General features: G+C 36.2%; 2 protein-coding genes across 2 annotated transcripts; both read left to right on the top strand.

Moving 5' to 3' along the window:
* clic3 (chloride intracellular channel 3) lies at window positions 1–4,926 on the top strand. The gene is made up of 6 exons (NM_199524.1): window positions 1–259; window positions 584–693; window positions 2,545–2,670; window positions 2,828–2,934; window positions 3,949–4,124; window positions 4,256–4,926. The coding sequence occupies exons 1-6, from the start codon at window positions 224–226 to the stop codon at window positions 4,418–4,420; spliced, it is 720 nt and encodes a 239-aa protein (NP_955818.1). The 5' UTR covers window positions 1–223; the 3' UTR covers window positions 4,421–4,926.
* A 1,418-nt stretch (window positions 4,927–6,344) lies between these two features.
* Window positions 6,345–17,008, top strand: pnpla7a (patatin-like phospholipase domain containing 7a). The gene is given in 10 exon segments (NM_001080655.1): window positions 6,345–6,538; window positions 6,951–6,988; window positions 9,058–9,123; window positions 9,455–9,542; window positions 11,030–11,109; window positions 11,466–11,554; window positions 12,955–13,095; window positions 13,193–13,352; window positions 16,472–16,552; window positions 16,631–17,008. Coding segments are annotated over 9 exon segments (987 nt in total). The 5' UTR covers window positions 6,345–6,538; window positions 6,951–6,952; the 3' UTR covers window positions 16,877–17,008.
* Window positions 17,009–17,639: the final 631 nt, after the last annotated feature.

Here is a 17,639-nt window from a genome sequence, read left to right as displayed (position 1 = left end):
AAACTGTGGTTGGGAGAGGAAGAAGAAAAGTAGCTGCTTTTATCAGCATCGAAAAAGTTTAATTCTTCAGAGATCGACTAGACGAAGCATCAAAGCTTGAACTCGTGAGGTGAAGTGGACTCTAATAAGACTCTGAGCTGGACTGATGTAAACTGACCTCATTCTCCTGAGATCCTGGGAAACTGAGACACGGCAGAAAAAAGGAGGTATTGGAGAACCAAAGATGGCTGAAGCTGCAAAGATTGAACTTTTTGTCAAGGTACACTTTCTTGTGGTTATTTGGCTTAGTTTGATTTTTTAGAGCTTAAAAGTGTATCTGTTTTGATCTAATCTCTTTCCTCAAAATGTTTGTGCCTCCTATCATTCCTATGACATAACCATGTCTGTTGGTTGAAAACTGGTCTTGCTGAATTTACCACTAATGATAGCATCTCTAAGTTGTGTAAAGGTGAAATTATTTTAAGTAAAAAACAAATTAACAATTTCCTTCAATGTTTCAAACATTTTGAAAAAGTAGTTGCATGCTGTACTTTCAGTAAATTCTAACAGTTTTAACAGTGTGATTTCTAAATGTTGTCTTTAGGCAAGCGATGATGGTGAAAGTGTTGGTAACTGTCCGTTTTGTCAGCGACTCTTTATGATACTCTGGCTGAAAGGAGTCAACTTCACCCTCACCACTGTGGACATGAAGAGGTGAGAGATGCTGACATCAGGATGGCAATACTTCTTTGGTTCACAGTGAAATCGCTACTCTCCAAATTAGCTTTGTTAATGTAAATATTGGGATCTGTAGAATGCCTTTCTTTTTATATGCAGTAAAACTCATCTATCCACAAGAGGTGTGTTGTTCACGCGGCTATTACGCGCGAAAAGTGCAATTTATCTTTGCGTTCCGCGTCTGGTGTGAACACAGCATTAAACTGGTTTTGTAATTCCTTCAGTCGTATTAGCAATTCTACAAGCAGGATTTGAACCAGTCTCTGGCTTTGGGGCATGCTTCATAATATGGTTAAGAGCATAGCTTCTATCATCAGTCACAAGTATGCTTTTTATGGTCAGGAGACTGATGTTTACCTCTACAGCTCTTAATAGCTGGCCTGTTAAACTCGCCTCTGTTAACCTCACTCCCATCTGGGTCACGGCACCATTTTTTTTTTCAATGGATGGATTCTAGATCAGATTCAAACCAGAATTTCAGGACATGAATGGATGCCAAAAGGGATGTTAATGACCATCATTTGTTTGCGTGCCTCTTAAGGCAAAGGGAATCTAATAAGGGCCATGGCACCAATTAAACCCCTCCTGCACTTGCTGTTCTAAAAGTGGGATTTGACCTGCATTGCTTGCACTGGAGGCTGACATGTTAAGAAGATGTCTAAGACAAGCTGACCTCTGTTACAATTTTTATATGTGGATAAAAATGGTCTGGCTGCAGCCTGAGTGCACGTGCATGCTCAGACAATGTGTACCCAACCCCACCCCTAAAGCTACCCCACATAGTAATGTCACTAGCTCTATTGAGTGCATGACTATTGGAGAGAGTACAACTGGAAGGGTGAAACTGTTGCCGTGACCCTGATATAAGTGAGGTTTAGGGGAATGGGTATAGTAGAAGTCTGCTTGTTATAATGTAAATATTGGGATCTGTAGAATGCCTTTTTCTTTATATGCAGTAAAAGACTGATCCCACTCATCTATCCAGAAGACGTGCTGAAAAAGTCTTAAACTGGTTTTGTAATCCCTTCAGTCATACTTGCAATTCTTCAAAGTAGGATTCGAACCAGTGTCTCTGGCTTTGGGAGTGAGGTTTAGGGGAATGGGTATACTAGAGCTGGCAAGAGCTGTGTAGGTAGACTTCCCTGGCCTCAAAAGGTGCATTAGATACCAGTCTCACTAAGCCAGACCACAGACTGACAGCTGAAGGTCTGGGAACTTTGGCCACTTTGAATGGTCAAAGATTCATTCATGAACATTTTTAAAAGCTAAAAAAAATAAGAAAATCAGTAGGACATGTTTGTAGACTAAGACTGAAATGAACAGTTTCCAGAGGGTACTGGTAAAGATTGCTTGACCCCCAGAAATAGTGTGCCATATGCATCCAACATTTAGCAACAGGTCTATTAGCGGTGTTAGGCATGACATCTAAGGCTGAGACTTATTTGCTAGTAACTCTAGAGGCAATGGTTTATAGCTTCTTTGTTAGGAAAAAGTTATTGCAAGACAAAAATACATGAGCGGAATATTTCCCTTTCTGTTGTCATTTCAGAATGAGGAAGTCCTCGTTCTAAACACTTGGTGTGCTATGAAAATGCAAATTCAGAGGTGTAAAAATGCATGTTGTTTTGAGGAAATGTGTTTTGAATGGAATTATAATTTTTTTTTTTTATGTATCAGGTTTTCTATGTTTTATAAAATGGGTTTTGCTTTTTACACTGGAAGTTATGATTTGGTATATTCAATCTACTGTAAGTACTCTGTTAATGTATACATATACAACTGTTAATGTGTAGTTTCATTATTTATTTATGTCGTCTTTCTTGCTAGAGCTCCAGAGGTATTAAAGGACCTGGCTCCAGGTTCTCAGCCCCCTTTCCTCATTTATAATGGAGAGGTGCGCACTGACACCAACAAGATTGAGGAGTTTCTGGAAGACACCCTTGCTCCCCCACAGTGAGTGTGCAAATAAAATGCATGAAATATACAGTAATGTGTCTTATGTTTTGTATAAAATACCACTATTTGTTCCACTTTAAATCAAACATTTGACAACATAAATAGAAAGCAGGAATTGTCTATAAAGTATTTATTTATTTATTTTTCATTACAGATATCCCAAGTTATGCTGCCGCTATAAGGAGTCTAACACGGCAGGCGATGACATCTTTCATAAATTCTCTGCATATATCAAAAATCCCAATCCTGGACTCAATGACAGTAAGGGTCACCCTTCTCTGAAGCTTTTTATCCAGTTAAAACTGTAGTTTGTGATCCAAGGCAGTGAACCTCAGAAACACTTTGTGCTTAAAATATGGAGACTGTCACTTCAAACGCATTTGTAAAATCTACAAATAGAAAGATAGATAGATGTAACAATAAATATAATGATGGATGGATGGATGGATGGATGGATGGATGAAAATGCCAATAGATGGTTGGATAAATGGATGTCAATAAATATAACAATAGTTTTATAGATAGATAAATGGTTAGATGGATGGACATGCCAATCAATGTATGTATGTGTGAATGTGTCAAATGAATGGATAGTTGTCTATAAATAGATAAATGGGTGGATTGATAGATGGATGTCAATAAATATAACGGACGGACGGACAGACAGACGGACGGATTGGATAGACAGACAGACAGACAGACAGACAGACAGATAGATATATAGATAGATAGATAGATAGATGGATGGATGGATGGATGGATGGATGGATGGATGGATGGATGGATGGATAGATGGATGGATGGATGGATAGATAGATAGATAGATAGATAGATAGATAGATAGATAGATAGATAGATAGATAGATAGATAGATAGATAGATAAAAATGTCAATAGATGGGTAGATAGATTTATATGTCAATAAATGTAACAATAAATTTATGGATAGATGGATGCATGGATGGATGGATGGATATGTCAATAGATGGATAGATGGACAGATAGATGTGTCAATAAATATAACGATAGACAGACAGACAGACAGACAGACAGAGACAGACAGACAGACAGACAGACAGACAGACAGACAGACAGACAGATAGATAGATAGATAGATAGATAGATAGATAGATAGATAGATAGATAGATAGATAGATAGATAGATAGATAGATAGATAGATAGATAGATAGATAGATAGATAGAAAAGAAAGAAAGATGTAACAATGGAGGAATGGATTGATTAGAATGTCATCACTTTAATGTTGAATCTTTCAGTGCTGGAGAAGAAGTTTCTAAAGAGCTTGATGAAGTTGGATCAGTACCTGTTAACTCCCCTTCCTCATGAACTGGACCAGAATCCAGAGTTATCGACGTCCACTAGACACTACCTGGACGGAAATGCACTCTCTCTTGCTGACTGCAACCTGCTTCCAAAACTACACATCGTCAAGGTCATTTTTCCCACCCCTTAGACAATAAATGCATTCAATTTGAAAATTATAGAGCTGATATAGTTAATTTTAATTACTGGTCATTAAACTTCATCTTGCTTAAAGATCTCAATTCTTTATCGACTTTTTAGGTGGTGTGCAAAAAGTACAGAGGTTTTGAGATTCCTGCAGAGCTAAAAGGCCTTTCAAAGTATTTGGACAAAGCATACAAGGAGGATGTTTTCCACCTGACGTGCCCCAAAGATAAGGAGATCCTTCTTGCCTACAGTTCAGTGGCCAAATATCTTAACAAGTAGAACTGGACTTCAAAGAGGGCGGAGGACAAAGAGTGTGTGGACTTTTTTTTTTTTGTGTAAATCTTTTCTTGTGTTTGCTCCAAAAACAGCCTTCAATATGTATGCTCTTAATGGGAATCATTATATATGGGTGGAGGTTGTTTTTGTTAGTTTTTCATTTAAAAACCACAACTTGTGAATATCAGATGCCTGCCCTGCTTGTTGCTGCCATTTTTAGTATTTAAAAGTGTGTCGCTTGTGTCTGTGGTTTTGATGGCTTGCGTTTGTATGATAGCCACTCGTTTAGAAACATCTGCGAATGTTGTCTTTGAAGGCCATATGAAATGAGACATGTAATTGGTTTGAAATTCTACCCCATGAGAAAAAAATAAGACAAAGCACTAGACAACTTCTACAAGGATGTTATTGATTTCAGGTGGCATTATTGTTTATAAGGATCTTCTCTTGTAACGTCCAGTGTGTATGAAACATCATGCAAACAAATAAAATTGCTATAAAAGATCAGAGATATGTTTGATTGTCTTTGGTTGAGCTAACAAAGGCAAAAATGGATAGTGAAATTACTTTTCCTTTGTCAAAAATACAAAAATAATAGGTCTAGTTATATTGTATATATGAAAAAATGATATGCTGTTAAACAATTACTATAATAATAATATGAAAGTAACAAATGCATAGAATTTAAGGCACTGCTGATCTACTGAGATTTTCAATCCCAACCACCTCTAGGGTTTACAGAGAATGGTCCGAAAATATACAGTGAGCAGCAGTTCTGGTGGGCAAATGCCTTGTTGATGCCAGAGGTCAGAGGAGAATGGCCACACTGGTTCGAGATTATAGAAAGGCAACAGTAACACAAATTACCACGTTACAACCGAGGTATTCAGAAGAGCATCTCTGAAGCGTCACAACACGTCACACCTTGAGGCAGATGGGCTACAGCAGCAGAAAATAACATCGGGGGCCACTCCTGTCAGCTAAGAACAAAATTGGACAATAGAAGATTGGAAAAACATTGCCTGGTCTGATCAGTCTCGATTTCTGATTTCTTCGGATAGTAGGGTAAGGGTCAGAATTTGGCATCAACGTCATGAAAGCATGGATCCATCCTGCCTTCTATCAACGGTTCAGGCTGGTGGTGTTGGTGTAATGATGTGGGGGATATTTTCTTGGCACACTTTGGGCCCATAAGTACCAACTGAGCATTGTGTCAGCAGCCTACCAGAGTATTGTAGCTGACCATGTCCAGCCCTTTATGACTACAGTGTACCCATCTTCTGATTGCCACTTCTAGCAGGGTAACGTGCCATGTCATAAAGCTTGAATCACCTCAGACTGGTTTCTTCTTCAATCCAATAGAGCACCTTTGGGATGTGGTGGAAGGGGAGATTCACATCATGGATGGACAGTTAACAAATCTGCAGGAACTGCATGACGCTATCACTTAATATGGACCAAAATCTCTGAGGAATATTTCCAGTATCTTGTTAAATCTATGCCACGAAGCATTCAGGCAGTTCTGAAGACAAAAGGAGGTCCAACCCGTTATAAGTAAGGTGTACCTAATAAAGCGGCAAGAGAGTGTATTTTGTAAATATGTACAATTCTTTTATTATTTTTGATTATAATTAAGCTTTTTTGAATAAGCATAATCGTTTGACAAGCACTAAACATTTTTTTTACAGATGACAAAATAATATCATGACGGTTTATCATTTTGTATAATTATCACCAAAGGTGGCATTAATAGCTGAATGTTACTTTGTTTTTTAATTACAGTAGCATTTTAAAGATCTGCATAATTATCGGTACACATTCACTATCTATGTGTGTTGTTTTGCATTTACACCAAATACGATTAATCAAACAACAGCGATTCTGATTGGACTCTTGATATTATTTGCAACCAATGAAATCGCACGTCACTGCCAAGCGAAGGACTGTCAAGGCGACAGCAGAGATTTGATTTCATGGGGCGAAAAAAGAAGCTCCCAAAGTTTGCGAAGGAGTGAGATGTGTGTGGAAATGGCAAGAAAGTGACCCGGCCGGCAGCTGTGCCACAAACCAATGCTTTAAAACGGAATTATTCAGCACCAGTCTTCAATTTCGCTGTCTTAAGTGAGTAAACTACTGTATGCTAGCTAATTAGCATTTCACTCTGTCACGTATAAACCACCTGCTGAAGAGCTGTTTTGTAAGATATTTATGCTTTATTTGTATATTTGTGCAGCTGCTCTGAAAATAATCCATAATTATTGTCAGTTTATAAAGGTTATCATGTTTGTTTACATTTTAAATGGCTACAACGCCCATAAAGCTAATGCATGTCGTCACTTACTCAATGACAACAAACACTGAATCATATTTGCCTAGCATGAGTATTTTCCATCGGATTATCTTAAGAAATATGTTAAGCTCAGTTTAAACAGAAGTTCGTCTGTCAACACTTTGCAGTTCAGACCTGTTGATATTTCTTGAATGTATGACCGCTTGTTGGCATGTTTTAAAAACTAAATTCTCTTCTTTTTAGATATGGGAGAAGAGGATGAAGGTCTTTGCCTGTATCCTGTGAGTATCAAGCGTTTCTATCATTTGTTTGTTTGAACATGGGAATATATAATCAGAATTTTTTGCCTTCTTTTGATCGTTTGTTAATCAAACCTGGCTCATTGAAAACGAACAGCACGTTGTTATTCATAATGGCAAATATGTTTAGAATGACATTAGTTTAAGTTATTGTATTTTCATTATTCATTACAAAGAGGAGTGCTGGATTAGTTGTTGAAGTTTTTTTTTTTTTTTTTTTTTTTTTTTTTTTTTTTTGCTCAAAGGGGAAGTGCTGTTGTATTTTTGTTCAAGACCGGAAAAACCTGAACAAACTCTGGCCCCTTTTAATCTTGTTTGAGTTCAAAGATATGGCTTGGATTTAAAAATAAATAAAATAAATAAATAATCATGAATTCAAAGAAACCCCAGCATGAGCAAAACTGCATTGTTCTGTGTAATGTGTAAATAAATTCATAGTGTCTGCGAGTTTGAAGTTTTTTTTTTTTTTTAAGCAAAAAAGTTATCAGTACAAAAATGTATTTTTTTAAATTTGAAGCTTTGTTAATAAAATGTGTGTTGACTATAAATGTGTGTTCAATATAAATGTGCTTTTAGAAAATTTCTGACATTTTTATGATTTTTTACTCCGTGTTAAGAGCTGCTCACACCAAGCATTCTAACGATAAAGACATTCTTCTAAAAATCATTCTGAATGTGAAACAAACAACTGCAGAGTACAGACCACGGCTGTAACAATAAACAATATAGAAAAAGAAACTGAAAGATACTATATTGTTGGGATCATTTTCAGAACGTTTTTCTTTTTCAGCTAATGATAAAATACTGACAGTCAATCAGAATCCATGTTAGAAATAAAAAAAAGCAATTTTAAAAATACAGATGACGTTGTGGAAAAAGCTCTCAGCTTTATGTTAATCTATTTTCTATGTTAAGAAAAATAGTTTTTTTACCATGGGAGGAAATTATTACAATTATCATGGAACCAAGCCAGGCTAGCGAACTGAAGTATAAAAATAAAAGCACCTCAGGTATTATGTTTCGGCATCGTTGTGTTTTCTCCTGTGAAAATCCTTGGGGAAATAACTAGTGTCATTTTTAGTGTTGGTTTTGTGTTGTTTTTGTGTTAGTGTCATATTTATTGACACATCCATCTATCCATCCCATCTATCTATTGACCCATCCCTCCACACGTCTTGTCTGTCTGTCTGTCTGTCTGTCTGTTTAGTGTTAGTATGTGTTTTTAGTGGGTTTTAAGTTATGGCATCCAAAATAAAAGTTTGTCTTGACATAACCTGTGTGTGTTATGGATATTTATTATGTGTGTACATATAAATAAACACATACATGGATATGTATGTATGTATGATGCAAATTATATATAAATTTAAATACCTATGTAGCTAAATCGTTTCGTTTTATCATATATACATAATAAGTATATCTAACACACAAACATATATTCTGTCAGCACTCAATGATAAGAATTACACATAATTTTTTCTGTAACAACCAGTACAGCGAAGAGACTGCAACATTAAAATATGATGCTAAAAAACATCTGTTTCTAACGCCTTGGAAGCAGACATTTAAGTGATGTTTTGTACAGTTTGTTTGCAATAAAATACCTGCATATTTTCTATACTGCTACTTTTATTAACATTTTAAATATTTAAATTGTAGATTGGCTGATTTTTTGACACATTATTTAAAATATGTGGCTAAGAAATAGCTGTTAACTTTTTTTTAATTTTTTTTTTGTGGGGCCAGTGAAAATATTGGAGAGGCAAGTAAAAATCTGAACCACTGGTGCGATCGGGCCAGTAGAAAAAATCTTTAGCATTGAACCTTGAATGTGAAAACAAACTTTTATTTTGGATGCCATTAATCATGATTATTTTTTGCCCTGCACTAGTTGTTTTAATTCAACTACACTGATATTGCGATTGCTAAATTCATTGTTTGACTAGATAGATTATATGGACTCCTGTTGGTTACAAGTGGTAATTTTGTTTTCATTAATTACATTAATTATAATAGGTGTGTGATTCTATATTGGTGTCTTTCCTCAGGCTATTGGGAGTGACATTCGTTCTCGCCTGCAGCAGTTTGTGGAGGAGAGAATGCAGACTACTATGGTACACAACACAAATTTATCAACGTGTTCCCTAATGAATCCAGTCTGGTATATTTCTCTATAATAGCATTTAGTGCAAGGGGAAGGTGATGAGACTGACTCCAATCACATGTGCAGATAATGTGAAGTGATATTGATATTTGTTTAATCGTATTCGGGTTGATGCACCCATGTTGACTTTTTATTCCTTCTGCTATTGTTGCTAAAAGTATATGCTGTATTACAAGTTTTGATAAAAGGGTAATCAAAAGTCCAGTAGTAGAACACAACAGTTTTCATGTAATAAATGTCCTATTTTTTACTTTCTGTGACTTCTGTGTTGTCTGTTGCAGCTGACTGGTGTATTGATCGGGGCTGCGGTGGCTGTGTGTCTAATAGGAATTACCGTGCTGCTCCTCTACCGCAGATATAAACATGCGAGTACGTTTCACCTCTTGTCCAAAATGCATGCTGTCTGAAGAGCTTGATTTTGCATTGTGTTATTTTAGCTTGTTGCTTTGTTCTGAATGTGTTTCATGTGGTTGTTTGCTACTTTTTAATAGATTGTTGAAACATGCAGTTAGCAATAATATTGTGAAAGAACACTGCAAATGATTATGCAAGTAAAACAACTTTAAATTGAATTTTCTAACTTGAGTTTTCAGCATAATAATCTTTCGTGTTGAGTCCTATTATGCATTCAAAATCTGTACTGTTTCTAGATTTCATATCTGTTTTATATCAATTAACAGCAGTTATAAAATAGTCATAGTTAAATTAAAAAAAAATTAAACGATTATATTGTGTCTTATGTGTAATTTAATTACATAATTTATTAATACATAATACATATTTCAAAGCTTTTGAATTTGTCAATTTAAATATCGATGAGAAATATTTTAGTTAAATAAATCATTGCTTAAAAAAATGTAAATTTTTTTTTAGATATACTGTAAAAAAAACGCTAAACATTGTGCAAAAGTTTTAGTTTTGACACTTGCATACCTTAAAGACACCTCTTATATGGAGAATAAGGTCATGTGAATTGCTCAGGTGTGAGTTTTTCACACTTCAACAGAGTGTAAAAATCCTGATGGTTTTGTGGGTCTCGTCTATTAAATCTGATCGTTAATTTATACTTTCTATTAGATTTAAGTCAGGTGATTGGCTGGGCCATTCTACGGCTCAATTTTCTTTTTCTGAAACCATTTGAGAGTTCCCTTGGCTGTGTTTTGGATCATTGTCTTGCTAAAATGTTCACCCTGGTTTCATCTTCATCATCCTGATAAAGTAGATGTTAGACTTAAGCAACTACAATGAGGAATGGCAAAGGGTTGCTGAATAACTACTTAGAGATTTCAGCTGCTGTCTGCACTTTCACTGCCTTTCTACACTTCCCTTTCTTCATGTGTTCAATACTTTTCCCTTGTGTCATTTAATTTTAATACACATAACTTCATTTTTAAACTAATTAGTTTGTTTTCTTTGCATATATGGATTTATTTGGTTGTTACCAACATCTGGTGAAAACTCAAGTCAACAGCACCTTTACAAATATGTTTTCTGAGAAAAGTGGAGGCATGTTGAATACTTATTTCCCCCTTTGTTTTTGGGTCCAAAATGACCCAAACACTAAATGCTGAATCCTTAAAAAAAGTTGTATATTTTGAGGGTCATAAAGCATTTGTTCCACTAAAAATTTGCTGATAAATCTCCTCAGGGTCAACAAAGATTAAATTGTATTACGAGGGCCAACACTTGATTCTTAGTCATTGTAATGCAGATTTTTTGTTCATGTACATGCTATGAGTGTATTTAAAGCATCCTTGTTGAATTATAACTATTATTTTTAACATTTAACTGATAGTGTATGTTTACAGTAAGTCAGTGGAACGCCATTATGCATCTGCTTGTGTGTGTGTTTTAAGGTCAGGAGGCTGGGGTTCCTCGCTATCGCTTCAGAAAAAGAGATAAAGTGCTCTTTTACGGCAGGAAAATCATGAGAAAGGTGAGTCCATTCTCACTTAATTCTATTTGCTCGCTTGTGATTTGCACTGTTTAGCTGCTGATTAATAGTCACTTTTCCAGTACAGAAGACAAATAGCCGAGGGGTCATACTCTGACTCTGCTGAGACTTGCACCGCAAATAGTCATTTATAGGTGTAATTAAAATGTACATAATCACCTTCAACCTCAGACTTCCTCCACTGGGGGGCAGCATAGAGTGTGGCAAGTGTCAAATGACTATCCTGTATGTGTGGCACTGTATGACTAACAACCTGATGTATGTGTGTATGTATGTATATATATATATATATATACTCTCCATCCTCCTCTGGTTTTCTTCCATTTGCTATCTCTCAGGTCCAGACCTTGTCCTCCACACCAACCTCCACTTTGGTGTCTAAGCAGCGCTCTCGGAAAAGACCTAAAGTTCTAAGTATAGCTCGCAGGTATGTTTAGGTTCACATATTTTACAGAGCATATGCCATCTTGTTTTATTACTCGCACAGTTTAAAGGGTCACAGACATTTTTAAGGTGTTAACAGATGTACATTGGTGGCACATTGATAAAGCAGTAATATAGCAGTTATCTTTCGGATAAGACGTTAAACCGAGGTCCTGACTCTCTGTGGTCATTAAAAATCCCATGAAACTTCTAGTGAAAGAGCAGGGGTGTAACCCCGGTGTCCTGGCCAAAGTCCCTCTATCGGCCTTTAAGATCATGGCCTCCCAATCAACCCCATCCACCGAATTGGCTCCATCACTGTCTCTTCACTCCACCAATAGCTGGTGTGTGGTGAGCGCACTGGTGCCGTTGTCCTGTGGCAGCCGTCACATCATCCAAGTGGATGCTGCACACTGGTGGTGGTATGGAGAGACCCCCCCTTATGATTGTGAAGCGCTGTGGGTGTATGGCCATACACAATAAATGCGCTATATAAGTACACATTACATTAAAGTAATAGGACTGTTTGGGATAATTAAATTCATTTTTCTGGTTTGAAAAGCAAATCTCATCGTGAAATATAATGTATATGCGTTCATTCGGAGTAGTGATTGGCCAACATGACTGGAGTGTACATAATCTGATATTGAGCATTTCTATGCATTTTATGCTGATCCGAACAGCTGATCCGATCCATTCATTGTGCACAATTTTGAATAATACAGGGTTCATACAGTCATAAAAAATTGGAAAAGTCATGAAATTTTGACATGGTATTTTCCAGGGCTGGAAAAGTTTTGGAAAAATCCACAAATTATTGTAAAAGTCACTTGACACAGAGGAACATAATAGCCTGCTGCCACTTAGTGTTTCAGTAGTGTTTTTGCAGAGCAACACAAACAGCGTGCAGAAGTATGAATGCATTAAGTGGTTCATTTTTATGCAATCCATTACTTCATTTAAAAAACACTGCTGAAACAAAAGGGTTTCATGACACTTTAAAGGGATGGTTCACACAAAACTAGGAATTCTGTAATCATTTACTCACCTTTTTCTTGTTTTAAACCTTTATGAGTGTCCTTCTTTCTGTTGAACACAAAAGAAGATGTTTTGAAAAATGCTGAAAACCGATAACCATTGACTTCCAAGGAATTTGTTTTTCCTTCTATAAAAGTCACTAGTTAGTAATACAATGTAATGTGCATTTATATAGCGCAATCATGTGGGGGGCTTCTAGTTTATGATAAAGTTTGAAACAACAGGTAAGAGTGAGCAAATAGTGACAAGTTTCATTTTTAAGTGAACTATCTCTAAGATTGTGTTTTATTGTGTGAATCTCTAAGTCCATCCAATCAGAATGATTATTTTTTTTGAATCCTTATGTGATCCTTTTGTGTCCTGCAGGATCTTGCGTATCAGAAAGGAGCCGCCTACTTTGCAGCCTAAGGAACCCCCTCCCTCTCTCCTGGAGGCAGATCTCACTGAGTTTGATGTGCAGAACTCAAACCTGCCCTCAGAAGTGCTGTACATGCTCAAGAACGTCAGGTTGCACACCTCTGACTCGCTCGATCACAGCCCAACTGCATACAGACCACATTATGTTTTTTAGTCTGATAAAATGTTGCTTGTTAATCCTTTTTAGGGTTCTTGGTCATTTTGAGAAGCCTTTGTTTTTGGAGCTGTGTCGGCACATGGTGTTTGTGGAGCTGCAGGAGGGAGAGGGGCTCTTCAAACCGGGGGATGATGACGACAGCATTTATGTGGTTCAGGATGGAAGGCTGGAGCTTTGCATTCTTGAGATTGTAAGGATGAGCCATACAAGTATATATTTTTCTCCATTAGAGCACAAACTTAAGCAATGTCAGTTAAATTTTGCATCAACCGCATTCACCTTGACACTTTGCACACTTTGGTTTACTTTGTTAGCCTGTTGAGTACGGGGTTAAGGCTGTGATTAGCCTAGTTTAACCAATGTTTTTGAGAGAGATTTCTTTAATGACATATTAAGTCCGTTTACATCTAGATTTAAATGGTGTGCTTTATCTGTCTGATTCCCGCTGAACTGGACGGGTTGTGTGACGTTTGATTCTGGGGACATTCTGGGTGCTGGGTTTGCGTGTTGTGCTGTGAAATACTAGCCCAGGGGTTTTCAAAGTGTGAGGCGCGCCTCCCCTGGGGGGCGCCAGAGCATGTCAGGGGAGGCGCGGGAAAAAATGTTATATAATAAAAATATAATTATTAAGTTTAATTATTATATGTACTTTTTATTATATTTAAACGTTTTAATTAAAAAAAGCTAAAAAAAATAATACGTCAAAAATAAGAAAACCTTTTTTACCCAGAAGGCCATAGCTGTGAATTTGCTTATACAGGTATATGCCTGCTAACACAATGGATCGGTTTCTGAGACGCCCCGATTCAAAGCCTTCAAGTTCAGGGCTTAAACCCAAAAGACGACGATATGATGATCAGTATTTGAGTTTAGGATTTACGTGGACAGGACCAGCTGATAAACCACGACCTTTATGTGTGGTTTGTCAAGATATTTTGGCTAAAGACAGCATGAGACCCGCTAAACTTCGACTGTTTTGACTGGGATGGACAGTTCTTGGATCTGTTCTATTCATATTGAACCATCATCCTAGTTTTAAAAACGTTATATTAAAATACTTGTTATTACTCTGTAAATAATTGCACTTTCATGCAAATGATGATAAAAGCGAGTTAAGAGTCTGACATCTGTCTGTGTCTTTATATATACTGTGTATATATATATATATATATATATATATATATATATATATATATATATATATATATATATGTGTGTGTGTGTGTGTGCGTGAGTGCGTGCGTGTTTGGGAGGAGGGGGGCGCCAATAGATAAGTTGTGTCAAAAGGGAGGCCCACTGTCTTAGACTTTGAAAAACCCTGTACTAGCCTGACAGTGGAAACATGACATGATTTTGCTTAGACAGGATTTTCTTTGGGAAAAACACTGAATACTTCATTACCTGCGACTCGTTTGTGTTTTGACCACTTGTGTTTGGTTGTATACTATATCAATAAAGTGTTTAGTCTTTTAAAAACTCTGTTGTAATACATTGAACCACTAAGCATTGTTCTTGTGACGTTTTTCTACAGGAGGAAAATGCAAATAACTTCCAAATATTCAAAAATAGTCTGTGTTGATAAATGCAAGGCTATTCATGAAATTCACGCATTAAACTGCTTCAACAACGCTTCAGATGACTGTTCTATAGCCTACAGCTAATCAATCTGTCAGATTCTGGAGTGCATTACAGGTCTAAAGAAAAATATAAATGATCTTAAGTAAATATCTATAAATACATTTATAGATATGGTATACAAATATGTAATTTCACTCACTTGCGAAATGGAAGCAACTTGAACGGTTTGTGAGCACAATTTGGTCAGCAGCATGGTTATTGTAGGAAATAATTCTAAAAGGCAATTGACCGTAAAGCCGCATAAAACAAAACAAAACAAAAATCCGATGTATTTGCCAAGTTCAGTGACTGATAAACTGGAGTCAGCTGAGGTGACGAGACAGCGAGCAACGAGACTTAGATGTTACTCAAGTGGCCACGCCCTTAAATAGGCAGACTTTAATATAATGTAATAAAAAATAAACGGATGAGTTGTAAACAATATCACCCCCCTCACAGTTGTCATGAAGAGTAATATTATCTAAATGCACTGAAACCATCGTTTGTACCGGTCTGTAAACATATTGTTATCCGCTTCAAAAATTGCCAATTTAACATTATAGTCAGAAAACATCTGGAGTTCCTGGAGCCAGCCCCCAAAGGCCAGTCGATGAACTGCAGTTTTAGTTACTTCCGGTATTGGCTTCCCGAGGAAGAGCAGGAGGTTGCCACTTGCTTGAAATTTTGGTCCATCAAACATTTATACAACAATTATCAGTAAAAAATACAATATAAAAACAATACATACAAAAGTAAAATAGTAATAGATTAATAGAATAAATAAATAATACCAAAAATAGATAAATATAAAAATATATTTAAAATAAATAAAAAAATACAGACATTATTATTATTATTATTATTATTATTATTATAATAAGCAGGTTCAGACAGAATCTTCTGACAGTTTTTGATATTTCTGCACAAGATTGTGTAAAAAATAAAAATAAAAATATGCTAATTCATGTAGAAGGATTTTGAGAGTATAACTGAAAGCATAACACTTAAAATAAAAAAAGTTATAACTTTTTAACTTATTTACGATTTACAACGCAAATTCTATTAGAACCACTTTATCTACCAAAAGACAGAAAATTTTACTTTCTAAAATAAAAATAAATAAATAAATGCATAATCTGTTGATTTCTGCAGATTCTGTGTATGCCTATGAAATTTTACACTCATGCTCATATCTAAAAAAAGAAAATGCATATTTTAATTTAAATGTTAATGTGTTTTTTTAATTCAATATATGATATATGGGAGTGTGATTTGCTAAGGTTTGCGGAAATTACTGGTATTTGCCCTGTTGTTGAATGCACTTAAGAAAACATTTTACGCTCATGTTGTTAGTAGATTTACATAGATAACATAGCCGGTTATCTTCTGCACTATTAGGATCTGATTTGCACTGTGATATGGCTTGCGTTCAACAGCGTAAATATGGCCCCTGGCCTGCCAAAGAAAATGTTATAGGTTCAAACCCCACAGCAGTTGATTCATGAACAATCATCATAATATCCTTGATTAAAATACTTAACCTCTGGTAACTCCACAAGGTCTGTCCCTGCAATAAATTCCCTGTAGGTCACTTTGAAGAACTGTCTGCTAAATGGCAAATGAGTAATTAAGCTTAGTGCCCCACTAAAGTTGTCCGGTTCTTCTTTTTATGCGTGTGTGTGTGTCTTTCAGGATGGCACAGAGCTTGTGGTGAAGGACGTGCTGCCTGGCGACAGCGTTCACAGTCTACTCAGCATCCTAGATATCATTACGGTAAGTTCTCTGTCTGCCTTCATGATTACTTCTCTGGCTCCAGTGCATTGAGATTAAAGGCCTGTCCTGTTTCTCCAGGGTTATCCAGCTCCTTATAAGACCGTGTCTGCTCGTGCGGCAGTCAGGTCTACAATATTGCGTCTGCCTGCCTCAGCTTTCCAGTCAGTGTTTGAGAAATACCCAGAGACGTTAGTGAGGGTCATACAGGTACTGAACTCTGCCGTGGCGGTCTGCATCAGTGTGACCTCTGCCTTGCTCAACATCTGTCTAAGCCACTGTGTAACAACAGGGCATATTCTTCACCTCTTCTTTCCCCTGAAGTAGAATGAATTTTTTTTTTTCTGTGTCCTCTCACTTAAATTAATTTGGTCCATGCTGAAATAGAAAAACATCCTAATTGAAATGATGAAACGCTTTGAAGTAATAAGGATTTAAAAAGTCATTAAAATATTTAAAGTGTAAATCTATAGTATCTGATCTATCTAACATTGCACAACATGTATGGCACACAAATTGCAGAAATGTGTAGATCGTCCCTTATTAATGACTTGGACCAGGTCAATTTAAGGCTTTTTAATCCTTATGACAAAACTGCCTTGGAGTGTTTCATATTTTCATATTTGATATTTACCTCAAATTAGCCAAAGAGTACCAGTGGCTTTTTGTAGAGTTCAAAGGAGCACTGCTAGCTCCTGTTGTTTTGTAAAGAAAGTTAAACATTTTGTCCTGGTTTGCCTAGTTTTCAGACTTTTATTTTTTAGACTGAACTTAAAGATACTCACACAAAAAAATTGGTCTTATTATGTATATTTTGCAACATAACTTGCAACATACAACTTCTCCTTTTTTTTCTTTTTCTTGTTCTTCTCCTCGTTCTCCTTCCCCTTATTATGAGCAATAATAGTTAAATGGTCTGTTTTTTTTTTAAAGTTCAAAGCTACTCTGAAAAAAATTCGGTAAACAGTCTGCATCAGGTTTTCACTTGCTGGTAAATTTCACCAAAACATACCACTCTGGAAAATAACACATCGAATTAAACACGTTTTTGAAGTAATATTTTCTTGAAAAACATGCTCTGGTAAATGTA

Source organism: Danio rerio, chromosome 21 (assembly GCF_049306965.1).
Source record: "Danio rerio strain Tuebingen ecotype United States chromosome 21, GRCz12tu, whole genome shotgun sequence".
NCBI lineage: Eukaryota > Metazoa > Chordata > Actinopteri > Cypriniformes > Danionidae > Danio > Danio rerio.
This window is presented reverse-complemented; position numbering and strand designations above follow the sequence as displayed.